General features: G+C 45.8%; 1 protein-coding gene across 5 annotated transcripts in view; it reads right to left on the bottom strand.

The window, feature by feature from the left end:
* The window catches only part of Eip74ef (Ecdysone-induced protein E74), a 142,065-nt gene that overhangs the window by 19,798 nt on the left and 94,280 nt on the right, over positions 1 to 27,987 (bottom strand). For 3 of the 5 annotated variants that reach the window (XM_070665862.1, XM_070665864.1, XM_070665863.1), the window contains 3 exons: positions 12,118 to 12,378; positions 9,937 to 10,104; positions 9,214 to 9,459 (listed from right to left, as the gene is read on the bottom strand). In XM_070665862.1, coding sequence (XP_070521963.1) covers positions 9,214 to 9,459; positions 9,937 to 10,104; positions 12,118 to 12,378 — 675 coding nt within the window. Of the gene's footprint in view, positions 1 to 9,213; positions 9,460 to 9,936; positions 10,105 to 12,117; positions 12,379 to 26,493; positions 27,949 to 27,987 lie in introns of those variants that run through there. The other 2 variants (XM_070665866.1, XM_070665865.1) reach the window with 2 other exon arrangements.

Here is a 27,987-nt window from a genome sequence, read left to right on the forward strand (position 1 = left end):
TTTTACTTCACATCTTTTGTACATGCATATTAATGATTTCTTAACGGCTAGTCCGCAGATAAACGTGGCGTTTTAATTAAAATTTCTGCTTCGCGTACTGGATGATCCTAAGAACGACGCGCGAACGATGCGGCCTTGAATTAAGCTTTCTAATAGGGTTTTTTTTTTTTTTTGTAAATAATGGGCTTCTGAACAAACGCAACGCGTCTAATTAAAATTTCCCGTCTACAAGGTTATCTTTCATATATTTTGCTCGTTTGCGCTAATAAATTCTTTTCAGATAAGCGTTTTTCCAACGTTCTCTCGCTAGACAAAAGCGACGTCCTAATTAAAAAAGAAAAAAAGAAAAAATTTTGTTATCTGCTGGAGTCGAGCAAAAAACGCATAGACGCTAATACCAGGATAAATTTCAACTTTGCGCAGTGCGGGAATAATTTTTGCAAATGACAGTCGGCTCTCTCAATTTACACGAGGGGCACAAATGCAAAACGAATTCACGTCGAACTATTTAATTCCGTAACCTTCCTCGCGCAGTATCGTAACGAATTCCACACGGAGTTTTAACTTCCTCATGAATATTCAACCGATGCTAGCGGCGCTATTTAAAGGAACTTTGCACTTATTATTGGATCGCGCGATATTAGCGCGAGACGGTTGTAACGTCGCACGAAATTTCGCTAAAGAGAATCTCTGGGCGAAGAGTTCTCGAGCGAGTCGTAAACTCGAAACTTTAACGAAATTAAGAAGCTGAAACGAAAATACCGAGTGTAAAACGAGTATTATAAAAACTAAGCGAGTTCGACGGGGAAATCAACATTTTTTTTTACAATTTTACATTTATATTCACATATGTGGAATATCAAAAATTAAAAAAGAAGAAAAAAAGAAAAGGCCAATTTGTTTGGCGAGGGATAAAGGTACGAAAAACGAGACCTCGTACGCGCGAGTCGAAGCTCGTACCGTCGCAAAAATCAACGTAGCGTTTATGGCGACCCGTTATTTTCTGCCTCGCGTGCAATTTGCGAAACGTGCCGTGGCCTACAATAAAAAATCCGATACCGTTCGTACTTCCGGAGTCCGCGGACGCCATTAATCAGCAAGTCACGAGAGTGTCACGTGTCGGCGATGTGAATGCACCGGCCAACTTTCGATTTTCATGCTAAAACGACCGGTCTGCCCGGCAATTCTTTCGCACGGAATCATACGTGGTACCGCTTTTACCCAACGTCGCAAGATAAAAAAAAAGGGGGGGGAAGATCGGGCTGCGAACATATCTCGTTAATTTTATCCCTGTCACCGTCTGGAATATTAATCTTAAATTAAATACTAAAATATTGGGAGGGAACTCGATGGCGGATTGTTGTCATTGGAATGCATCGCTCGCGAGAAATTTCTCGCGGTGTGCACTTTCCTTCGACGAATCGACTGAATAATGACGGAAATCGATGCCCGGTGCACCGACACGGTCTATTGTTTTCAAGCGCGCGCGCGCGTTTCGCTCGAACAATCGGCGTCATTTCGCGCGAGCATTTCCGAGAGGAAAGCCGGATTGTCGTTCTCGGGTAGGAAGTAGACCGCCGCGCCCCTTCCTAGTCGACCTAGACCTACACCTAGACCTAGACTCCGGCGCGTCTCGTTTCTCGCTTGCGCTTTTCCTCTCCTCGCGCCGGTGAAACCGTGCACCTGTTTCGGGAAACGGATTCGCCACTTTCACATCTGAACGAGCGGATACGATACACTCGTGCATTTAATTCGGAAAAGAAACTGCGAAAGTAGTTTGCGAAATAACACCATTTGTTATCCTATCTTAAAAAAATTGATGCGTCGCGTAAATTAGTTGTTAATTGTTACCGCTTAAAACCGATGCTGATCAGTTCTTTTTTATCTTGGCTTGCTTTACGCCTAAGCGAGAGTTAACATCGGCTGTCAAGTCGGCGATTTTAAGGTTTTATTTAATTTTAATATTTAATTAATATGTCCAGGCAAAGACGGTCTTCGCGATTTTCGAGATCGAGGACGACTTGGTGGAAGTGCCGTCTTTGTCCGAACATACTAAATTAAATATTACAATTAAATCAAACGAGAGTAACGAATAGATAGGCGCGGGGGGATCGGGGGCGGGGCGGGGGACAGGGTGAGAGCGAGCGCGAGCATACGTGCCGCGCGCTAGGTGCATTCCCCCACTACTCCCACTCTCGCTTTGTCCTTCTCCAGCGGTCGCGCGAGCACACACGTACTACGCTCTGCACAGCAGCCACGTGTGTCCGTGCCTAAAGTAATTCGCACTTCCGTTTAACTAAAACCCTTCCAGCACGATAGCTACAATTAAACTTTATACTTCTTTCTGTTACAGATCGACGCAGTTGCATCAGCCGTCGTCAACGAGTGTCGTCACCGCCGATATTAAGATATATACGAACCGCAGTCGGTTCGTCGGTCGTCCCGGGAGTTTCGTATAGTTATTCGGGCGTAGTTTATCGACATATAACTTTCTTCTAAACGCGAGTGCCGAACGTGGAACGCGCGAGAGTGATTATTGAGTATTTTCGCGATTGTAAAATCACGGTCGGGGTGTTCGCGAGTTTCTAGTGCGCGGAAGGAGGACTCGTCACGACGTCCGAACTGAGAGGAGGAGCAGGCCCGGGACGGGCATCCTGCATCGGCGGAGCAACTTTTAGGTGAGCATCAATTTTTTAAATAAACTCTTTATTTAAAAAAACCTTTACTTTATTTTTTATTAATTTTATTAACTGATTAACGTGTCTACATTAATTTTTTTCTTTTTATGTTACAGTCACCGGCAGAACTCTTCAACTCCGCTGAAGCTCATGCAGATTGGTAAGTCGCATGACTTTCTATCGTAGTTTATAATTGGGATTTCTTAAAAAATTATTGAAGACTTGAAATTATTAGCGGTTGGTTTTTATTTTATTTTATTTTTACCGAATTGACCGAAATTCGACATTTGGTGCACTGATAAGCGGCTCAAAGAAGATCCATTATTCGCGAACGTGAAGCAGACTCTAATAAACGAAGCGCAACACGTACGTCGGAAACAGGCCGCGCCTAGTCGACCTAGACCTAGACCCGCTCTAGTCTTAGAATCCACTCTGCATCGCCCGTTTCGTTCCTTTATTTTTACTCGGCGCAGCCTTGCGAACGCGTATATTACGTAAAGCAGCGGCGCCCGACCCTTCACGGCGCCGTTAACGCGTTCTCGCCGCGGTTTCTGAAATTCTTCCGCTTTCCGCTCCCGCCGGTTAACTATTTCCTTCAACTTGGAAAAAAAAAAAAATACCCCCGCATTTATTCCTCGAGATAAAAAGACTCGAGTCACGAATGCTGCAAGATAGAACGAAACGTGCCCTCGCCAATAACGAAATGCAGGTATCGGCGCATATATTGATCAACGGCACTTTGAACTCGCGTCTCAGATTCGCTTGTGTCATTTACAGACATTTGTTTCCAGATATCGGAGTCGCGAAAGTAATCGATCTCGCGCGTTGGTAACGGCAACGTGCCTTTCCTGGTATTATCTTATTATCGGGCATCGATCGCTGGTACCAAACAAGATTTCAATCGTGAAAGTAAACCGCGGCAGAAAAATACTCCGTTGTGAAGTTAGTGCATCTTACGACGACTGATAATCGACAGCTGTATAAATCTCTCTCTTCTCTCCTACTTTTTTCTTTTTTTTCTCTGCTTTGTCTTTTATTTACATTAAACAATTGTAAAAAAAAGATTATTTCCGTCCGATAATTTATATGAAATAGGTGTTTGAGAGTAAATGTACCGTTAAAATTCAGTTATTTGCCTGAAAAGTACCGAGAGATAAATTTTAAATCCTATCATACGAGTCGCATATCAAACACGCAAACGTGCGTCACGTGAATCTCCATGTGATATTAATAATTGATATAATACACTTTTCCAAACGTAAACACCGCAATACGGAAGATAATTTCGCGAAGATTACGTAAATCATGTTATTTAATCACCGTCCGATAAGCGTACGCGTAAATAGGAAGATAGATCAGTATTTTCATGTATATTATTATTATCGCGAATTTTTAATAACTCTTCAGATATTAATATACGCAGTCAGCACTATTGGAAAGTATTAGTGTGATAAAAAAAAATTATACGTATCTCAAAGAAATTAAGATAACAAGTTCTATCAAGCGCTCAGATCGTATGTATTTATACGGACCGTTCAAAACAAGTACTAATAAAATAAATGGCATTCCTTCGAACAAGTGTTTTAATATTTTAACGTAGTTTTTCAAAACGAAAAAAAAAAAAGAAAAAAAGAAAAAGAAAGATGTAAACTATATGAATCAGCATTCTGATAATTATTACATTGTTTACGAAATTTAAATGCAAGATTTCGATATGTATAATCCATTTGTATAATATATCCATTTCGATCGGTGGCTCGAAGTGGCCGAGAGTGCGAAACATTCTTTTTTACGATCTCTCCGCCTGACTCTCGGCGCTATTTCGTAAGCGTTGCCGCTCGTTGGCGGATCCGCGCCGTTCTATTTTTTCCGCAGAGTTTCCCGTGGCAAAAAGGCCGCTTCCCTCTTTCTTTTCCCGCCGCCGCCGAAAGCGTCGCCCTCCTCCGCATCTCGCGTGTCTTAAAATCGCCGTGGGTCTGGCAATCTTTTAAAAATACCTCGGCAAGTACTTGATCTAGGGCAACCAGGACATTCCTAATTCCCCCCTCGATGACGCGAAACTCCCGACGCCGATTTTCACGCGCCTCTTCGAATCCGATCGTTAAAAAGTCGCGTTTCACAATACGTCTCTCTCTTTTTTTTTTTTTTTTTCGTTATAATTTTTTACTAATTTTCGTCACTAGGATTTTACATTGCGCTGCATTTAATATGTGCATTTACAAACGGTTTCTTCGTTTCGGAATAAAATAATCATTTTGATAATTTGCCATTATTTTCGAAAAGCATCTGAGAAACGTTTTAATAGCACCTAGTTCTCGATAACCAAAATGGTAATGTATTCGCGGCTTACTTACGACGCTAACGTTAAATTCCGGAATAACGAACACACACATGACAATCGGATTTACCCTTGGACTCGCGCACGTGTGGGAGAATGGAATTTAGCTTCTTTTTGTGAAATTTTTTAATTGTCGTTTTTATTACGATAGAAATGGTATATCAACGTGTATACGTTCGGCCATCCTACGTTCGCGCTAGCGATTGCATTATAAATTATTTATTAAAATTTTAGAAAGACGATAGCGCAGGAAGCTTTAGTGAGCGTGGAACTTATGTATATATTTTGCGTAATGAAATTTGAGGCGCGAGTGGCAAGAGGAAGCCGGGCGGATTGGCGTGGAAAATAAATATCGTATTTGGATCGAACGTTCTATCGTTATTCGAAAGACCTTGTAACACTTTCGCCCTGACGCGTTGTTAGCGTCAAAATTTGTGCCACGCCGGTTTGCCAACGCACCTCGCGCGCGCCGTCACTTTCGTTCTCGACGTGGTCAAAGGGTCTTTTACACGTTCCCGAAGCGTTAATGGACAATGAAATCGCAACTTGATGACGATCCGGTCGAAAATAGCGGCGCGTTATTCTATTATTTTCCCGACGTCGAAAGAAAGGGCGACGATGACTTAGCGGACGACACCCAGTAGGCGCGGACACTTACCGTAGGTTGTGCAATGTTTGCGCGGTGCGATGATCTAGATAAAAGGGGCCGATGGCCAATTGGCTCCGCGCGAAATCGCGGAAAGTCGTCCCGACGTTGGTTTTTGGCAGCGCGCAAATTTCTCGCGAACGCGCCCGCGGTGCAGTGGCCGAGGAGAGAATCCGCTCAACGCGCGACAGAATCGTACACAGCGAGAGGTGCTCGCGCGGCCTAAATAGAGTTTTGCGAAACCGCAGTTTGTTGAACCGCAATGTCTTTAGCCACATGCGCCGGAGGGAGCGAATCTATTTCACCGAGATTCTACCTACGCGAAACTTTATTTCGTCGTTAAAGAGCTCCTCGGTCTCGACTCGGGACGGACGACGATTACCGGAATTCCACGGAAAGTACCCAGATGCAATTCCGCGCGCGTCCGATATCGAAACGTGGCGGCCTTTAACAGGTTAAATTTTCTCCGCAATCATCTCCGCCCGCGCGGACCGTAGCGCCTACCGCAATGGGAACACGGCCGTGCCTTTCGGACAGGGTAGAAGGAAGGGGAGGGGGGAGGCCCCGACGTTACCAAATCGCTATGGCGTAACATTTTGCTTATTCACGTTCGATTATACAATCTGGCACACTTTTACTCGCAGCGCGGCACGGAGGCCCCGTCGAGCGCGTCTCGTATAGCGGCGGTGATCGTTGTGGCATTTTTGTCCCTTACTTTCCCAAACTCTTCGCAGCATCCTCTCGATAAAACGTCTTATTCAGCGCGTCGTTAAAATTGTCCTCGAGGCATCTCGAACGAGATGACCTCCGCCTCGCGGAATATTTTCAATTAGGGAAAGTTCGATCTCATTGTCGACAATGTCGCGGCGGGAATCGCGGCCTGTGATTCATAATAAAACGCAACAAGCGCCGCTTCCGCTCGAGCGGCGGCACGCCGTGCTGGTCTTTCTTCTATTTTCTTTTCGCGAAGATAATTGATACTCCGCGCTCGCACGCGGAGAATTTCACCACGATTGTACGACGCGGCGCTTTCCACCGCGACTCGTCAAGAAATCAACCTTGGCGCTGATCCGAGAGCGGCTATCTCTCCGTAAAACGCCAGGTGCGCTCATCAATGCCGATCAGCTGTCGATTCTGTATCTAACCCGTTCAAATGGAGAAAAGCAAGGGACTCGCGCGCCGGGGAACCCTTCTGGGGTTCGTTAATTGCGTCCCGATTAATTACATATATATAAATTATACTTCGTTCCAACTGACTCCGCCTTATATTAATTAATATTCGCGACACTTCGACGTGGACGAACGACAGCTGACGTCGGCAAAGGCCACAAATGTCCGCGATCTGCGAAATGTGTTATTGAGCGGCGTTCCCAATTTTACGATCGCTGACACGCTTAGTCTTAAAATGCAACCTCCTACAAAACGTTATTACCGTGGACTAAATTTTTTGTACGTAAAACTGACTAACGCTTGCCTTCGACGTCGGAAAATTTGTTCGACCTGACTTTCATCCCTTGTCAAAGAATTTAAAAAGAAAAAAAAAAAAAAAAAAAAAAATCTCGAACTTTAGCTGAATTCGAGAAAAGCAAACGAGACCACGCATCTCGGCCACAATTTTCGGCGAGCTTTACCTTGGGAGAGTTTTAAGAAAGTTAAAAAATAGACGCTAAGGGCCAAGAGGGAAGTTTTTACGACTTTACGCGCTCGAATGTGTGCGGATTTGCGAAAAAAAGAAAAAGAAGGAAAAAAAAAAAAAATTGTCTTATTTCCCAACGGAGCATTGCAAATATCGAAGGAGAAAATCGCGCGCGTCTGTCAAGACGCGAGAGCGCAGACGGAAATGCTTCGGCGGCAGGAAGCGAATCTGGGCCGTCGATTCGGAGAGCGGCAAGTGGGTCACGAGAACGAGACGAGTTGCGCTGCGAAGGTGTCGACGTCGCCGTCGTCGACAGCGACAGCTACGACGACGGGGCTCGGTGCAATCGTTCTTTTCCACGTTCCCCGCGACGACAAGGCGAAATCCTTTCACTCGGCATCTCGACTGCGAAGGAAGTCCTCTTCGTCTTAGACGGACTAGACGCTTCCTGCCTTCACACGCTCGCCGAGAAACTCGCGGCGCGCCGCGGCGGCTTCTTCTATTTCGCGATAGCGTCGCCTTTGAAATCGCGGATTTACGTTCTAATTCCTTTATCACTTTCTCGTGCCAGCTGGATTAAAATTGGAGTAAAACCGCGGCGCGTTTGTATTAGTCTTACCGTCCTCTCGTAATACGCGTTTTAAGTGACAGAGCAACGTGTGCGATATTCATTGCTATTACTCGATGCACGAATATATTTTCTCGTTTGCTTTAAAAATAAAGGATAAAAATGTTTGTAGAATCTTGGGCGAAATAAGCAGCGACGTCAATATTCATCCGTATCTTGCACGCGGTTATTTTATTTCGAGTCGCACCGTTCTATAAAGTCATAAATGTATTAATAAAAATGTCGCTTATAGTTTTCTTTTGTAATTTTTTTTTCTTTTTTTATGTTTAAAAATACGCGATTTCTTACGTTTTATTTAATGACGTAAATATTCTCCAACCATTCGGTAATCTAATATTTTCTAAAAAAAAAAAAAAAAGAAAATATATATAACCTATTTGTAAATGTTTCAAAAGTGGTAGAGTAACATGATGCAACATCGCTGAATCGTAGAATCGCAGAAGACGTTTTGCGGTCGCGTGCGTGGTGGCTCGTCAAAAGCGAAAATATTCCGCGTTTGGTTGGTCGGCAGCGATCGAATCGATATCTACGAAGTCGAAATAAACTCTACGGGCTGCCGCCGTTACGTCACGACCGATCCAGTCCTCAGATGCCACCGCGAGATATCGAAATCACTGTTTCATCGAGTATTCATTCCCTCCACACCACCTTGCCCTCGCTCCTTCCTCTTTCCGACCACCGATCGATCGCGATGAGAAGGGAGATACATCCACTATCGTCGAAATTACCGATAAGTAAACGAGGTCAAAGAAAAGGCCCGCCTCATTGCAAGTCTAGCATGAAACCCGAGTGGCGAGATTGCTATCCGTTTCCCCGGCGTAAAGGGTACAATTTCAAAATCCCCGGTCGGAACTTCTTTTCCCCGTCGATTTAGCTCCGAGATGATGGAATTTTAATCGGCAACCGTCTGACGCGTCGACTGAGTATTATCCGCTATTACATGTTATTGCCTATTATTAAGGATGTACTACGGGAAAATAATATCACATTGATAAATTCATAAAAATCGGAAACAGTAGTATAAAAAAAAAAAAATGTCTTGAAATAGTTTAGTTAAAAAAAAAATTATTATTACTTGAAAGTTCCCCTGAATCACCGAAATCGTAGTGCAGTATTACCGAATTAAATACTACGCGAATTAAAATAAATTAAGTTCGGGTATCGAGTAACCACTTAGGCGTAGTACATCCTTAAATCGCCCGAAGAATCGTCGAGGCGAGTTTCCCAGCGGGACCCGCCAATTCCCCCAATTACGTCGTTGTAATAAATTAGAGTTTGAGGACTTACGTGAGGATGTCTGACGATAATGCAAGTGATGCTGGAGACCCTGCGCTTGATGATGGTGATGGTGGTGAGGCGGCCCCATCGTCGGACCCATGGTGTGGTTGTTGTGCTGGTGGTGCGGCGAGCTCCCTCGATGCGGATGATACTGCGAGGGATGATGCTGATGAGGATGATAGGTGGGCGACAGGAAGCTGGCTGTCGACCCCGGGTAGACACCGGGACTGTGGCAGGCCGATCTGCCAAGTGCTGCTACCGAGTAATCAATAGAGGCGCTCAATAAGAAAATACACTTGAAACTTCGAAGGTTCTTTTCCTTTCGGAAACTTTCAAACTTAACTTAACTTAAATTCGATCAAATCCTAATCCATCAGTCTTACTTTCCGAACAGCCATTTTTCATCGCGCAAAATGGTTTTAACGGTAAATATAAAGTTTTGCAAAATTATTCACCAGCTATCTCGTAATTGCATTTGATTTGCTCTTTAAAAATAAATAATTAAATAAATGAATTAATTTATTACTCGAAAGTATTTTTATAAGAGGAAATAATTAAAAAAAAAAATTAAAAAATGCGGGCGATTAACAGATGCGCTTAAAAGGAATTTAGAAACGTTGCTCTTGGATTACTCTTGCGAGCGGAGCAAATATAAAGTAAAAGGCTTCTCGTTATTTTGCATATACGTATTACGCACGTCGATGAATAAAAAAAAACAAAGATCGAACTCACCCGACGATAGATGGGAGTGATGAGACGCCAGGCCCGGCTGGAGGGACGAATTAGGATTGAGTCTGGCTTTCAGTAAGAGATTCGCGTCCTCGTTGCCACCGGAGGACGTGCTGGACTCGACGTCGCTGACTCCGCTGTCCGCTGGACTCGCTGGCAGTGATCCGCTTCCTGCTTCCAGCCATGAAACAAAGGAAAGAGACGTGTTCTCTGTGATAAATAGCCGGCGGAGTTTATAGCCGGCGATAAGACGCGACACCGTCAATTAATCTCGCGCGATTCCGCTTCGCGCGGAACGGCGCGATAAATAAAATAGAAGGCACTCGGGAGGATTGTGCGGAAGAAGGATCGCATTAACTTCCGTGTAATATTATTATTTCGCCGGAAAAGGACGCATCAGGGAAAATGACTCCCGCGAAAAGTTACGCGACGTCAATATTTTATTCCGTTTCTAATGATCTATACATATAAATAGAAATTATTAAAACGCACTGCTTTTTTTTTCCATTCTCGCTCAGAATTATCGTCTCTTGATACAGTTTCAACAATATCTCTTTAGTACCGATATCTGCTAATAAAGTAAAACTGCAAATAAAATCGCACGACAAACGACCCATAAATTCACTTTCGCAACGCTTTCTAAACCAATACGTTGCCCAGTTATTGCGCCTTGTATATTAAAATTATTCGGTATCAGGAAAGCGTTGTTCGCCGCGAAAATACGTCGTTGCGATTCCGGGTTTCTGACGTCACGCCGGTGGACGCACAGTTGAACCGACCATCGTGGCGGATTAAATATCCAATGAATACCAAGTACGTGTATACGTTCGCAATTATCGAATTCGCCGTTTCGCTCGCAACATATTACGCGGACGTGATAAATTAGCGATCGACCGGTTTCGGCCTTCTTGCCGTGGCCCTAAATTAAAGCCGCGTACACGTCGGCTTTCGTTCGCCGCTTTAAACAAATTAGATGTCCCATCGAGGTGGTCCACTCGTTTCTCCCGCTCTCGTTTCGGCTTTATCGAGCGTCGTCGAGCCGTGCGCCGTGCCGAACGTGTTTTCGCGCGCGCCGTCAATTAAAGGCATCTTTATGCAACGAGCGAAGGTCATCCGGTCATTGGGTATGCATATCGCTCGCTCTTCCCACGGTGCCTCGGGCTCTCTCTTTTTCTCCCTCGCGACACGGCTAACCGTCTCAAACGAGTCCCAAAGGGTTCTGCACAGAGTCATTGCTCCGTTTCTCTTCCCCTCTCTCTCTCTCTCTCCGTCTCGCATTTTTTCCTTTTATCGTCGCCGTCATCCTCGTCGTTACGCAAGGCGATCGTGCAAGACTGGTGCAGACCGATAGCCGCGAATCTCACCGATCGCGATCAGTTTTATGCAACGAATCGAGCCGGGTATTTTTAAGAACCGTCTTACGCCCGAATTCCGACCGAATATGCAACGGCCGGGCTCTGTTACCGGTGCACGATTTTTATCGTTGCGCAACGCAACTTTGTGAAATCGACATTGATCCACTAATTGCAGCGCACGAATTACGAACACGGAAATTCGGCTTGCATCGCGGTTACGCGTCGCATTACGATCATTATTGAGAAATTACGGTACGAATGTTTTCTTATTTTTTTTTATCTTTTTTTTTCTTTCTTTCTCTTCCCAAGTCGCGTTTCATAAAGAAGAGAACAGTATTTTGTTCTTCGATCAATTTGGTAGCATTGGCATCGTGCGATTACTCGGCGAAATGTACAAGTGATCGAACTACGGTTGTCACCTCGGTGACGAGTCTAGTGAGGAACTATCATATCGCGATCTAATTAACGAGAATTGTGTCTTATTTTACCGGCAAATGTCAATCCGTAAAATGTCAATCTCATTGTCCCCAGTTTATAACTACGAACGTTTTAGATTCCTAGTGTATTTTGGTATGGAAACCGTATACGAGTCTAAAATATATACCTCGACTATTTCTAGTCAAATCAGAAAGGGCGAATATAATATTAAGATATTTTTTAAATAGGTAACTTATTTTTTTTTATTTAAGAAATAATGTCGTAATTAAAAAAGAAAAAAATTAAATTACAAAAAAAAAAAAATTGAAAATGATTACGGACGGTGGGATCGCGAACGATTAAATCTTACGAGTATTTTTATAAGAGCCTCGATATGTCTTCGGGGCATTACCTGGTGTACTCGTCGTGGCGATCGCGGCAGTGGTGTAAGGCGGTTGGCCCATCTGTGCATGGCCGGCCAAGTGTCGGCCGTATCCATTCTGCAGCCCCAAGCCATGCTGCTGGGGATGCTGGGAGAGAATACCGTGAAGCAGACGAGTCCCCGTGCTACTGGTGGTCGTCGCACTAGTAGATCCTGGCTCTACTTTTACGCTCACGAGACCCAGCTGTTCCTTCTCACTTGGATCATGTGGCTGGACTTCCCTGGTATCCACTGCAACAAAAATATTCGAAATTAAAGTACGGCTACATAGGTTTTAATCGGGCAAATGTAAATTAGCGGGGTCGCAAAGTAAAAAGAAATTAAAAAAAAAAAAGGCCAATTTCTCGTCGATTTAAATAACAACGCCCGAAATAAGTCACTTGTCACGATTAGTATTACATCGCGCGTCACTCGAGTCGGATTAATTAAAGCTAGTTTACCAAAAGATAAACGTATCTGTTCGCTCGGCGATATAATTAATTAAGCGCAGCTATGGGCGGATAAATATTCTCACGACGAGGAACGACAGAAGGAGAAGGGAAAAAAAGCCGCAGCTCGGGAGGCGTTCTCGAGGAACTCGCGCTGGCTGCCGAGAGGAAGTGAAAGCCGGCGTCTCTCCTTGACCCACTGCAACGTTTCTACCTTCCTTTCAGGCGATGCCGAGCCGCGGCGGCTTCATTAAGCAATTTCTCGCGGCGGCGGGTCCGAAAAATCCGCCGTGGAAAACGATGTTTGGCGATTCGAGGCTCGATCGAAATGGCGCTCGCTACTCCAGTGAGTTCCTTCGATTTCTCGTTGCGCGAAGAGCGCGGATAAAACAATTATAGTTAAATTACCATTACAATACCAGACGTGAAACTCATCAATAGTTATATCCTCCGACATAAATTTATCCTAACGTCGATTTGTTCACGAGTTCTAAAAGTCTTTGGCAAAACGTTGCGCGCCATTACTGGAGGACTGATTTATTCGTGTGTCGCAGTCGTTTTCTATCAAAGAATACGCCTCGTAATATTTATTTTTAGAGATCCGCCACAAACAAGTAGAATGCACGTCTTCCAAACACCTCAAGGCTCCAGGAAGTAAGTGACGTTCCGGCATTGTTCACAAAACCGCCGACGCCAGCCGTGCGCACCTTTGCAAGGCGCATCTAAACCTAATGTCCGGCCCAGGTGTGCCGTTTTGCATTTTTATCGCGCATAATCCGCGTACGAGGATTTAATCGGCCCCCGTGATTTAACGCGCGTCTCTTTTACTCATCACTGTCTCTTCCGGGAGAACAAAAACGGAAAATAGACAATTAAAAAAAGGTCGTCTTTGTTTAAATCACTCCTCCAGAGCGTGTGTCCGAGTTCGTCGTGTATTTTAAAATACAAAAATGTTCGAGAAAAATTTAATTTTTATAGACGGATCGTTGAAACGATCCGATTTTTCGATTTTTAACATTTTGCCGGGTCGGTCGGGATGAACTGTAGTGAGACGCGATACAATTGCGAGATCTCGTCCACCGGAAACTAGCGAGGGTGATGCGACCTTGCTTAGCCTTGACTCGCCCTCGAATACCGCGGACGCGAGATATACGTCTAGCCGCATCGACCGTGAGCAATTTCGAGTTTTCACAGCGTTTTCACCTTCTGCGCGGCGCTTCCTGCCCGTTTCTCCCGTGGCAGAGGCTGACTTCCGGTGTATCGACATGTCGGCAAGGTTTCACCGTAATCACCATTACCACGTCCCCGTTTTCATAGTTTCTAAGAGCTCGAGGGACTCGTTTCGTTCGCCCGCGAAGTCGCGTTCTGCCTTGATCGTTAAATTATGCACCGCGCGCGACTCTAATTATCCCAACGGGCATGTCGAAATTAAGCATGGAATTATCGTCAAGAAGAAAGTGTTCTTGGAAAAAAAAGAAAAAAAAAAAATGGTCTAGCGCTCGTCAAACCGAGCGATACGAAATGCGTATCACGTCGATGTACGTATAAAAGATTAATAATTAAGCATCTCGCAATGATAAAAATTTTTAACGGTCTCGTCGGAGTAGCGAGACAAAATTGCGTCGGGCACGCGTGTGTGTTGCGTACGCGCTCGCGGGCAGTACGTAAGGTCAGCGTTTGGCCGGGCCACGGAACTTTCTCGCACACGCACACGCGTACGCCGCCCTGATACGGTGTGGCCGGCATTGCGTAACGGTAACGACTCTCTCTTTCTATGTGACATCACGTGCGCCCGACACGCGGCAGAAGAGATGGGCCCGTGTGAGTGGCACGTAGGTGCGCGTACGTACACGCGCCGATCGAGGACACGTTCGCGTCGCGTCGCGTCAAAAAAGGAGGCGAGACGTGTTATCTCGCGCGTCTCGTGGATGCCGAAATCCGAATTCGCCGAGCTTTCGCCATCGGTGATCGGCGCGAAACGTCCCCAAGTGTTATGTATCAACGCGCGCACTGTAACTCGCAATCGAGCGGCTCGCTCGAAAAAAATAAAACGTATACGTTTAAAGCCACGTGTTAAACAAGCCGCACATATCGCAATATCGACGTTTTTTGCCGGAAGTAAAACTACCATCGGTATTATCAGAGCGTAACCGCCATAATGCGCGTGGAGCGCATACAAAGCCTAAAACGCAGCAGGTGCCTACGCACTTTCGTGCTCGCCCGCGGTGAAACGTTTTCTTTCGAAAGAAAAATACGTTGCACGTGAAAATTTAATATTATTTTTTTTTCATGTGGGGTACCTTCAAAAAAAAAAAAAAAAAAAAAAAAAAGTAATATATCTTTTTCCTGTAAAAGAGAATTAAATTTATGTTAACGCGATTAGCATAAGAATATTTTTGCTCATTTACGTTTTCATTTCTCGTTGACAAATACATCGTTACATAAAGCAATGACACGTGAGGTTTTCTTCTTTTTATTTTTTTTTATTTTTTTTCCATACCGCTGATTACGCGAGTTTGTAATTAAAGTATGCATGCAAGTGCATGTAGTGCAGATCACGATTAAAGCAGGGATCGATCATCTCGCGTTTCCGCGTGCTATCGTCGGCTCACGTTTAATCACACAATTATCGGTCGACGGCATGTGTCATTACGTAATTTAGCGATCGTTTATCGCTTTGCGTACCGGTGAAGCGAATTCTTTCCGCGAGACACGTCAGATTCTTTTCCGGCGAATAAATTCATCAGCGGGCGCGTATAAAACACGTAATTTATTTCAAAAGGTAATCCGTTTCGAAAATACTTAACGCAACCGCGCTCGTACAAGTAAACTTTTCCACGTAAATAGAATTCGATAAAGAAAATTTGCGGAGAAAATCGAGAACAAAATAGTCGAACAATAGCGGGCAGTGATTACCGAATGACGGCGTTCCGACGTATCGAAACAATAGCCGGCCGACCAGATCGATAAGCCCGACGTTAATTAGCGATATTAATTCACCCGACGTGCCGGCACAATTCACGGACGCAAAGAAGCCATTATGGCGAGGCGAGCCAGCGTCTCTCACATTAACGGATTGCCAAAGCCGGAAGTTTCGATAGCGGAAACGGCAAGTCGCGCGCGGTTGTGCGAGCGACCCACTTCGTCCACCTCCGACGAAACCGAGAGTGCCCCAAGAACGTGCGTGCGTGTACAAATTTATTTGACGTGCATACGTGTGCGATTGCATACGGCTGCATGTGATGAGCGTTTCGCGCGAAAGAAACTTGGTTATCACGCACGAAGAGCTATCGGAGTCGTACCGATTTTTTCTCTTTGTAATTTCCACCCCCGCCCTGCGTTTTCACGCCCGAGCCTCCGCCGATTGCATTTGCATTTTCAATTAGCTCCTCCGCACCATTTGACCCGTCCCTTCGTAATTAAATCACTTATCGTTATCTTCGGTCATTTGCTTTGTCCCTTTTCTTTTGTTTAGCGCCTCCGTTCGGGAGAAGTGCGAGTAGTTCCCTCGAGTTTTTTTTTCAAGAACCTTATTTACGAAATAAAATAAGCGCTAATAATGAAACACAATTCCTCTCTCCGTGTGAACCGACCCGTATATATTCGCCCTTTTGCTTCTACCACGTTGCCGTTTGCCACGTGGGGGTTGACACTTTCAAAAGAAAGGCCCTCAATGGTCGGGCGGCAACTATTTACGCGTCTCGCTACCGTTCCTACCGTGACGCACACTTTCTTTTTACATTCAAGACGGAAATGGCGGCGCACCGTCAATGACCCATTTTCGTAACTGAATAGCTCAAGAAGTAAGCGTTCTTTATTATATTCTGAAGATCACATGAAACGAATATATATTCGAACAAAATATAAGCCCGTTTTCTTTAAGAAAAAAAAGAAGGAAAAAAAAAAAGAAACTAAGAGAAGCAGGAATAATAAATGGAAATGGAAATAGTTCTAACGGCGACAGGAATAGAAGTGACAAAAAAATATGTGAAAGTAGAAATGAAAACGTGTGAGCTTAAACTTTTACCGACCTTTCAAGTAGTGCATCACGATTATGTCTACAATCTCAAATTTGATATTCGATTCGATCGATTTAAAATTTATTTCGGAGGCTGTTGGCGAGGAACGTGTCTTTCACGTCAGATTTTTTTTGTTTTTTTTTTTTAAAGAAACTACAGCTACTATTTCAATCAAGGCTGTATTACCGCAACCAAATGATGAGGGTGAGGAGATAGAGCTGGCCGACAAAGATCTCGAAGTAGGAATACGTTTTTAAAAAGATTCACGTCGGATGAATTCTTTCTCACGGGGGTGGGCAACCCTTCCCCTCTCGTTAGGGCGTAAAATCAGGGTCCTGCGAGCCGAGATGTACCGTTAAACGAGCATGCTGGATTGCGAGAAACTAGGTTATCCATTCCCGTAGGATCCGTGATGCCTATAACGGTACCTAGCTGAAATTCCGAGGGCCAGGTAAAAGGGCGAGGCGGCCGTAGCAACCCTTGAATCCCGTCTCGTTCGGCGCCCGCTTATTTTTTGTTCAATAAAAATAACCGTCCTTTCTTTTCGTTATATTGAGAGAAAGAGAGAGAGAGAAAAAAAAGAGTAACACTTTCCGACATTATTTTCTCGGAAATAATTTTCTCAAAAAACCTTTCGGGTGACGTAAATATTTTTTTCCATCACCGAAGCCAAGACAATTTACGATAAAACTCCATTTATCCATCAAGCGCGGATAAAATTTCTAATTTTTGTCAGCGATAGTGTCCGTACGAAGATAAGGTATTAAACTTTTTAATTTTTTTATTCTGCACGCGTCAAGTTATATCAAGTGTATAATCTCCGTGTTTACTCGCTGTAAAACAAGAATAGTTTTAATGGAAAGTAATCACGTTGCTTATGCAAGAGAAAATGATATCTGTTCGGAAAGGGTTAAATGTTATGCGCAATCATCGTTATCAGCGTCGCTTCTTGTATTTTCTCTTCCTACGAGAAGTCGTTACTCTTTCTGCCGTTATTTCGTCCGCGAAAGAAGATACATTTCCGTTCGCTGGCGAATTTTTGATAGACTTAATTAATCGAGCCGGCCAGCCAAGAGCTAGTGCGATATCGCGCGTCCGTTTATCGGAAAAGGGATTTATTACGTAAAAATAATTTAGCGTTACAGTCGCACAATCCCGACCACGCGTATCGACGTTCGGTGAATAGTCGACGGCTCTCCCGGGTCGACTTCGCGCTGTCCATTGGAAAAACGAGAGTCGCGATAATTCGCCGTAAAGGTCACTGTCCACAATTCACAAATTACCGGTTCGTTAATTTGCGCGCAAACGAGGATTACCGGAGGATCGAGTGGAGGGATACGAAGGGTGTCAAGGACGAACGCCGGGGAACGACGTCCACGACGATAATCACGGCAATCATGATCATCGCGACGACGGCGGTGGCGGCGGCCGGCGATGGCGACGACGCCGCGTCGTTTTCTTGGCGAACGCGGTAGCTCGGGATACCGGGAGTGTCTCGTTTTCATTGGAAAATAGTACTCCCATCACTGTCGCGGCCGAGAATCGCGCTACATTGTGCAACGCGAGCCGCGCGTAACGGTCGCCCAGTATAAAACGCGTGTATTACATAATGTTAATCATGTCGCGGCACCGTCGCCGGCCTCCACGCGATGATATAATAACGCGGGCACGAGCTTACCCGCGGTATCGCCGGTCGTTAGATTTTTCTTTTTTTTTTTTTTTTTTTTTTTTTTTATCAGTCAAACGCGCGCGCGTGCGAGTACGAAATTAGCGGACCCAGGCCAATTGTATCGTGGAAAAACAATTATAACAGAAGGGTAAAGCACAATATTTTACCACGAAAAAAATAATAGTCGTAGAAACATAATAGAAGAGTGATCGAGTTTATTGTGTTTTTTTTTTTTTCCCTCCGCGAACAACCCTGTTACTCCCCGAAATGTCCTCATACGTAATTAAACAATATCGCGGACGCTGAAGAGACTAATAATAAACTATCATAAGAGCTCGTAAAAATGTATAAATTCGAAACGCTCATTATCCATTTATATCTCCAGGCATTGAGAAAAGAGAGATGGTTTCATCATGAAAGAATATTTTAACATCGCATGAATGTCGTAATTATATTATTCAACATCTTCGTAATTAACACACGTTATTATTCTTCCCGTTTCGCTTTTTATAACCGAAAAAACTCATTCCCCCGAGTTACATGAAAACCGACGGGGTCTGCGCGGCGCGGCAAGAATGCATCCGGCGATCATCCTTTGCACCCCTTTGTTACCTACGTTGAATCCAGAGAGAAATCGAAGAAAAAGCCGCGATTACACACGGTTTGCCCGCCGCGCGCCTCAGAGAGGGAAAGAGGGGAGGAAGGAGGACTACACCCTACGCTTCGTTGCTATAATAGTCTAGGCAACTCTAGCGTAGGCTCGCCTAGCCTACAACACGTTCTACTATGTAGGTCAGGGCTGGTGCATTCAGCGACGCGCGCTGCTCTTCCTCTATGCACCGTTCGCGTACCTACGACACACGCAGCTCTCGTCTCTTCTAGCTTCGTCTAACGGGTGTTGAAGGAAATTGCCACCGGTCACATCTTTCCCGTTTGGTCCTCGAGACCGTCGGCTTATAAAATTCTTTTCTTTTTTTTTTTATTTTATTTTATTTTATTTTTATTTATTTTTAAATATTATTTATTCCTTACTCGATGTCTCTCCTAAATTTTTTTGACGCTCGTCTGTCTTAAAGTTCTCATTCATTAAATTTGAACGGAACTTTTATTAGCTAAGCCTCGGTTAATTCCTACCGATTTGCATACGAACTTTCTCTCGGGCGATTGCCTACGTGCAGCCTCCGATAACGAGACTACGCGCCTCGCATTCGGCTTCTTGTGAGGTGTGACAAAAGAAAAAAAAAATTATTGAGCGGCGTTTGAATAAAATTCAAAGTTGCGATAGAATTTTAAGCGGACGATTTTTTTATGCAAGCTTGACGAGAGAAGATGTATTCGCAAATTCAAAATACGTGTGCTGCGAGTTCGAGAAACTTTTGTACTTTAATTACTGAAAAATTGCATGCGGTAATAGATTGGTGGTTGCAAAAAAAAAAAAAAGAAAAAAATGACAGTCGCGTGAAAAATGGATTTTTCACGCAACACGAGACTCTTGTTAGCGAGAAAAATTTTCCAACATTGTATTTCCTGTCGATTCATTGGCACGTAAAATCTTATTTTGCAAAACGTTCACAAAATCACGAGTATACGTTCACTGGATTGCCACTTGTAATTTTCCAGCGTTGATTCGCTTAAAAAAAAAAAAAGCCCTCTCGTAACAAAATTGCGCCCGCGGCGTGTACCGGAACAGCTGCGAAAAACAAAAGAGCGAATTCGCACAGAAATCGATCGATTTCGCCCATTTTATTCCGACGTATTATTACCCCCCTATCGATCAGATTCCAACATATAAAATTTGATGCGCCCAGAAAATTAATTACGCGTCCCGTCGACTGATTATTTTCCACTCGTGATTGCAGCCACTAGTTGGTAATTAATGTGCCGCTTGTGGGAGATATCGATCGCTCTACAGGGTGTCCCTTCGCAGCACCGGTAGGGATAGTTAATTAGCCCGCTCCGCGTCGCGGCGAAATCGATCGATCCGCGAGGAAAAAATGTCCGGACTTGCACAATCGTCGATTAAAAACCCCATCGAAAACATTACCCCTCCGATTCTCAGTGACCGATAAAACGAGACGCCGCGACGAGAACCGCGAAGATATATTCCCGCCGTCGCGGCACATTATCGGCGCGATGATCCACCATGGCATCATACGTGATGCAAATCGCACGCATTCCGTGCCGAAGTGGGATAGTCATTACAAGCGAACCTTGCGCGGAGAATGCGTTTGTCTCTAGCATTAATGTATGAATTCACTTGGCTTCATTCTTTCGAACTTAAGGCTGGCAAGATCAAACCTGTGCGGTAACAATGCGAAAGTTGTGGGCTTAATTGTTCTTTTTCCTTGAGATATTAGAACTCAGGAATGCAATAAGTATGCCGCGTGTTCTAATAAAAAAATTATACTCTCGAAAGAATTTTAATTTCGGGTCCGCGACCTTTCGCGCGATGATTCAATTTCGGGAAATATTAGACTGAATTAATAAAAAGCAGCTGCTCGGAGCATTTGGTTTATATGTACACACGACATATTTCGAATATCCCACGTTCTCAAAACGTTTTTACGGCTTCCTCCGCGTGAGTATCGAATTTCAATGATTCGAGAGGCGTAAAAGGGGAGTTCCGTTCAGCCGAAGCGCGTAGGCGCGCGTCTCGTTTCTCCAGGTACGAGCGTGAAATTTACGTTTCGACATTTCCCGGCGTTTCTTTCGAACGGCTTAAAAAGAGGGAAGGGGGGAAAGGGGTCCAAACATTGCTAACCCCGGACTTAAATGTAAATCTGTCGAGCAATCTTTACCCTGTTACCCTCTAAATGCGCAAAATTATTTCACTCCTCGACTTAAACCGGTATTCGCGAATAAAAACTTAATTTTAATATTAAAGGTTTGTAACTGGCTGCACCCATGAGAACGTTCGTCTCCGATCGAACGGAATTTTATCTCAAGGGATGCAAAATTGTGTCGTCGTCACTAATTTTCTTTTTCCTCCGTGGAACCATGTTGCATTTTCACGGCTGATCGCGCGTGCCAAGATCGCGGCACGGCCTCATAAGCGGGACACCCGGTAGACGAAGGTAAGCGTCGCCGTGCCAACGTTCCAATAACCACCCGAGAGCGCAAGGACAGTCTACCCCAGTTTTCCTATTGCGACCGCCTACAGCACGTCGTCCTTCAGCCCCTCCGCGCCCTGTACCCGCGCGGGCTCTCGTCACCCTATCGCCTTCCCGCCTCCCTTCGCCACCGTTCTCAACGACTCCCTCCATCTCGGCACCCGCCGCTCCTATTCTCGTGGACACACTCTCTTCCGGGCCGATCGGCGTGGAAAATGCCGCGGGAAATCGATCCCGACCGGACGAAGCGGAAATTCGTGAGGCGTGAGACCGGGGTAAAAGGGTGGACCGAGAAAAGGGCGAGCGAGGGTGATCATCGTCCCTCTTCTTGGTCAAAGACGCAGGAAGAACTTCTTCGTTTCAAGGAGAGGAAAAAAAGGCGCCGAAGCGATCGCCTTTTCCTCGGTGACTATAAAAAAATAATAATAATAAAAAAAAAAAAAAGCCGGGGGAATCTTCGCGGAGGCCGCAAAGACGACGCGACCGGTGACGGCGGGCTAGCGAGCGGAGAGAAGCGAGAAGGGTAAAAAGCGAGAGGCGGTTGACTACGTGTTGAGAAAAAGCGGCCGCGGAGAATCACGGGTGCCGGTGAGCTTTTTTTTTTCGGCGAGCGGGGAAAGGAGACGACGCCCGGAAAAAAAAAACAAAAAGGGGAGAAAGTTCGGCGAGGGTAAGCTCCTCCTCTTCGTCGCCGAGGGCCGAGGGCGGCACGAGGGAAATTAAGCGTGCGAGGAGTGACCGCGGAGGGTCCGGATGTAGGTCAGTTTCGCGAACGCATTCGGGGATAATTTTAAATCGGTCGCGCGCACCTGAGACCCGCGCGGCGTCCTCGATATTGACACCCTCTTGACCACGTCTCTCAGCTCTCGTCGCTGAAGTGCTCTATATTACTTCTTATAAAGATCGCATGACGGGCTCGCGGGATTAAGTTGTTCAGCTATCTAAACGGCGCGGTCGCGAATACGCTGACCGTCGTTGCGTCCCACGCTAATTTTTTTTTTTTTTTTTACACCGACAAATAAAATAATTACACCGCCGCCTGACGAATGAAATTTCCTAGATGTATACCAGCAATTATAAATCCTCAACTTTCAATTTTCAACTTTCCACATTACAGCCTCTTTGCTGCGGCTCTTCGTTCTACGCCGCAGACTTTCATCCCGCGCGAGCCGCAGCCATTGACTTTCAAATCCCAATCTCGTTTCATTCGTATCTCACGTTATCACTAGGGCAATCTAGAAACGCGTGTGTCTCCGAGGCAACCAGGACGAAAAAAAAAAAATCCTACGCATTTAATTACCCAAATATGATTAAAGTCCTCGATTGTGTCAAATATACATGTAACAAATTTTTAAAGGCACAGTTGTGCAGCTCGTCAAACCAGTATCGAGGAAGTTAAATTCAACGCGTGCGAGAGTAACGTTATTCCGTATAGCAGAACGGTGGAAAGTCTCGCGACGCGAATATAGGACGCGCTCGTTCTTCCTAGGAACGGACGCGGACGCGTCGCTTTGTAAAGCCGGTACTTAATCGCGCCGGAATCGGGCGGTCGATTCGCCGAAGGGGAGAAATCGCGTATTCCCGCCGGGCGATGCAACGCCGTTTGGAATTCGTAGAGGAGACGAAACGGAGAGAGAAAAGAGCGGGCCGACGAGCGAGCCTGGGCGTCGGAATAACGCGGGAGGGTACCGACAGGAAGCCGAGTCCTTCCTTCCTTGGCTGGCCAATATCCTGAATCACAATGAGCTTCGCGCGCTTCCTCGAACCATTAGCTATTTAAATATAAGCGCCGACGGGCGTTCCATCTTCGCCGCCCGTCGCCGGCGGCGCGCGGGGCGGATGTTCTCCAACAATAATATTATACCCAACATGGTAGCGCGCAATAAATATCGGACACCACTCGGATATCGTGTCCGCAGGTACCGTATTACGTAATAAACAATTATCGCAGTGGCGACAGTTTTAATAACCGAAATAAACTACCCGCTCCGTCGGCGATACTAAACAATTATTTTTACAAACGAGTCTGATTACAGTGCTGTAATAGAAGATAAATTAAAGGGGTAAAAAGTCCCGATTGTCAGACAGGGCGTTAATTATGTTAAAAGAAAAAGGGGGAAAGTATCCTCATTACGTTTTACAAAATGAGGCGACAAACGAACGGCGTCTATCATCAGAACATCTCGAGACTGTATCAGGTTAACGACATCATCCGGCGATCTTCAGGGCGTGTCCGGACTCGTTTTCTTTTTTTTTTTTTTTTTTTTTTATCCTCACCCGCCTTGGACTTGCCGCGAGAAAAAGGGGGATGGGAGGGAGAGAGACGGAGCTAAATCCCGTCGCTGATTAACCCTACGGTCGACAGACGCTGCTTTTCCCCCGGGAGGCGATCGAAGCATCTTCATTTCCTGATTAACTCGCCGAGCCGCTCGCAGCTTGTACGTTCCGAGAGAGGAGCGCAGCCGGAAGTAATTCGTCTTTCTCTCCGCGCGCCCTCGCGACCGGGATGAAGAGAGAAAAGCGACGCGCAGGGAAAAGACGCGCGAGAAGAAGCGGAGAGAAGAATGGCCGACTCGAATTCGCTCCGAGTGATTTAAAGGCTGGAATTATCTTTTCCTCTCCCGTTTCTTTTAGTCTTTCCCTTTCTCGGCCGTTTTCTACGCGTCCTCCCGCGCCTTCCATCGAATTGTCCACTAGACTGCCCGCGACTTCGGCCACGCGTCTTGACGGAATGACAATCGATTCCGCGGCTGCCACAACGCCAGATCACCGCGACTACGCTCGTTCACCAAGTTACAAGTAATAAACTCCGTACGCTCAAGTTGCGTTAAAATAATTAAAAAAAAAAAAAATTATAATTTAAAAATAATAAGCTTAAACTAATAAATGACACGTTAATTGATCCGAAATCGGGGCCGTAGCTTCGCTCTTAATTTATCAGGCGCTTTCGTAACTCGCACCGGGCGGCAATCCGTAATTTCACTTTATCTGATTACGCGGCCGACTTATCGCTCGAGTACCCCGCGCCGAAGCGCGATAAAATAATTTACCCCATCCTCCTCGCAGTACACTTTCTTTCTCTACGCACTGGCACACTTCTTACAATACGCGCGCGATAAACGGCGATTTTACCCGATAGGGAACTACATTTTGGCGTTACGGCGAGTCGAGGTGGACACCTGACGACTGGGATTCATTAACCGAAGCAGGAAGTGTGCGATGACTTTCGCGGAAACTACCGAGACGACCTCGACTGGCGTGCGATCAATCCACTCCCGCATTTTTCCCCCCTCAAATTTGCAGAGAACGTCGTGTGAATTTATAATTGTTTTATTTCATTCAACTATCTGGTTTATGAGAGCTTCAAAATAATTATTGCTTTTCATTTACATACATTGTTCTATCGTCCTTCAACGTTCATTAAACAACAAAGATATAAAACGCCGGTATGTGCGCGTGTGGGGAAAAACCGGACAGAAAAGTCGTCGATAAAAAATGGGAGAAAGCTCGATTGTTAAGTAACTGTCCGTGTTGTCACTTTCATTAGGCGTTTCAGTCATAGGTAAAGGGTTAAAGAGCCGCCGAAAGGATATTTCTTTATAAAACTTTCCCTTCTAAAGAAAGAGAGACAAAAGAAAAAAAGAAAAAAAAGAAAAAAAAATAGAAGTACAAAACAGGAAAAAAATTACACGTTTGATAACCATAAATATAAATTTTATTCATGTTAATTTTTTTTTATGTAGACAACGCGAACGAATTATAATTTTTCTCACTCGATAGTTTCGAGGACTCGATTATCAGGTGCATTCACATCGCTGCGAGGTACAAACGAAGCGACACAATTTCAGTAATTAGTCTGCAGCGAACTGCGACCCTCTCTTTCTCCTCCGCTACCTGTCCAGAAAAATGTGCAACCTTTTCGTCTAGACCGAAATGGGAAGAAAGCGGGTTATCCCGCTGCGAAGAAAAAGTATTTCCCCACTAACAATAAGACGGGCGAGACGCAAGTTAGAATAGCGTCGTCGTTAGGGTTAAAAAATAAATTTCAGATTATTTCGAAAACTAAAAATAAAAAAAAAAAAGTAAAAAAATTAAAAGAAAAAAAAAAGGAATAAAGAAAAATTCAGACTCGTTGCAACAGATTGAGACATTATTTGCCCGAGATAAAGCTACATCCGGTGAGCGTTACGGAGAAGTATTATACACCGCCGAATTTCAAAGAGAGGCTGTTCGAGCGTGAATCGAAACGAGTTGTACTTGAACGATACGCCGAGGCTTTAATTTCGTTGGGGTTGAGGCAGGTCACAAAGCATTATCTGACCAGGCGTGAGTGAATGGCAAGGAGAGAGAAAGAGAAAGAGAGAGAGAGAGAGAGAGAACGAGAGTGGCCTCGCGGTGTGATAACGATTGCGAGGCCGATTACACGAAACGGGCCGACGAATATCTCCATTCCGTCGTCGTCGCCTCCTCGCGGAACGACCTTCGGCGGAGTGGCTTGCGTAATACTTTTATCGGCCGAAATTACGCACTGGCCCGACGAATGCGTGCGCATCTCGGATCATACGCTCGTACGAGCGGGGCAATCGAAAAGCCGCCAATTATGCACGAGCGGTATAGCGGCTTTTTTTTCACGAGGGCGATCAAACTCGTTATCGGGAAAGAGAGGCAAGAGGAGCATCTTAAGACGCGCGAGACTTCCAATAAATAAATGGCCAAATGAATATCGTTATTCGTCGAAAAGCGATTCGCTTTCTGCCTAATTCGAACTGAACAAATAAAAGATAAGTATTAACCGCCTTATCGTGAAAAAGACACATTGTGACACTCGTGAGTTACAAACAGGTCGCTTTTTTTTTTTTTTCTTTTTCTTTATGATAACACGACAATTGTTTCCGTTACGTAGATATTCAAATAGGTGAACGTTCTGCATTCGATGTATAGTCGATGTCGATTTTGTAAATGTAAGCAAGTGATATTTTTAAGAAAGAGTTTCCTACGCGAAAAGCGCAACGGACTCGTCGATTAAAAATACAATGACAAAATGTACGCGTGAGGATAGTCGCGGAGTAAAGCCAGCGGATTGATATGTAACGTCGAAGGTGTTTTAGGCGGTAACTCACGGTATCTTCTCATAAGGTTCTTCTTGTAGGGCTTGGTGCCGGGCGGCCGGGACCGCGATCTCGCACCGCCGTCCTTTGTTTGTTGGTTATTGTCGGAGCAGGAGTCGTCGGAGTCTTCGGAGCAGGTCCGGTCCTCCCGATCCTGGTTGTACTCGGACTTGGTCGCGAAGCATCCCCGTAGCCTTAACGCGGCAGCCTCGTTCCCGTAGTCGTCGACGGGCTGGTACTTTTGCTCCCGCTGCTCTTGCTCGTCCTCTCGGGTAAGCTCCGCGTAATCGCCGACGCGTACGCTCAGATCCAGTGGCTGGTCCTCGAGCATGGTGCCACGGCTCTTTCTTCGCCGCGCGAAGAAGCCCGTTTCCTCTTCCTCTATCTCTCTCTGTCTCCGCTCTTCCCTGTCTCGGTGTCCCTTCGGCGACCGACAGACCCGCCACTTCCACCGTCGCCCTACCAGGACACTCGGCGCGGCATTCCGCGGCGTACGTTTCCTTATCCTTTCTCGGTTACGGCGCACTTCCTCGCTGGCTTGCCTTACATTGCACTTGGCGGGGACTCTCCCCGCAGAGCCTCGCACGACGGATGTCCTCCTTGGAAGCGGCGGCTGTCCTCCCACTCGCGGAAAAAGCGATAACGACCGGCCGGAGCGCGTTGCACTTCCGGCTCGCGCTTATCGGATTATCTTGGGCCGCGTCGCGATCGACGGCAGAGAAAGATGCGCGGGCGGCACGGCGGAGAAAAACAAAAATTGTGAAAACAAGTGTGCGACCTTATCGGTTTGACATCTGATCACGCTCCAAAAATGCCCGCACAGGCTGTCAACTAGGCGCCGGCAGCTATTAAAAGAATGCACGATCGTGAGGGAAACGAGACGGAGCGCGCGCCTTTGCGGCAATTCCGGCAAATCCCGCGCTCTTTTCCGGGACGCCGAGATAGACACGTTCGCGCTTCCGATGACTCAACTGTTGAAGCACTCTCACCTCTCTCTCTCTCTCGCGGAACGTTTCACGAGCCGACGGAGTGACGGCAGGTTCGACGATCGACCGGTCGCGGGAAAAAGAACAGAAAAAAAAAAATTGCCGTCCAAGTTTCACGGTCGCGCGCGCGAAAAAATAAAAAAAAGAGGATCGTTCACTTCGAAGCGGTGGACTCGGCTCGAGCCGCGGTTCTCCCTGGGTCCACAAACGACGATCACTGTCTCCGGGTCCGGAAGGCCCGACTGTTCTCGCGTGTCTGTCCTCCGATAAAAGGAGGGGGAGGAAGAAGAGATGACGCGCGAAGAAGAGAGAAAGAGATGCGGACACGGCGCGAAGATGTGCGGCCTGGCGTGGAGCGTAATCGCGTTCTCCTGCGCCGTGGCTACGGTCGCCGGTGGCACACTGACTGACTCGGAACCGGGGTAGCCCGCTAGTCCAGAGTCTCGTTCACTCTCCAGACTCTCACACTCCGACTCCACTCCGCCGCCGGACTCGCCGGTGGAGGCTCTCGCCTCGCGCA

Source organism: Cardiocondyla obscurior, linkage group LG14 (assembly GCF_019399895.1).
Source record: "Cardiocondyla obscurior isolate alpha-2009 linkage group LG14, Cobs3.1, whole genome shotgun sequence".
Taxonomy (NCBI): Eukaryota; Metazoa; Arthropoda; class Insecta; order Hymenoptera; family Formicidae; genus Cardiocondyla; species Cardiocondyla obscurior.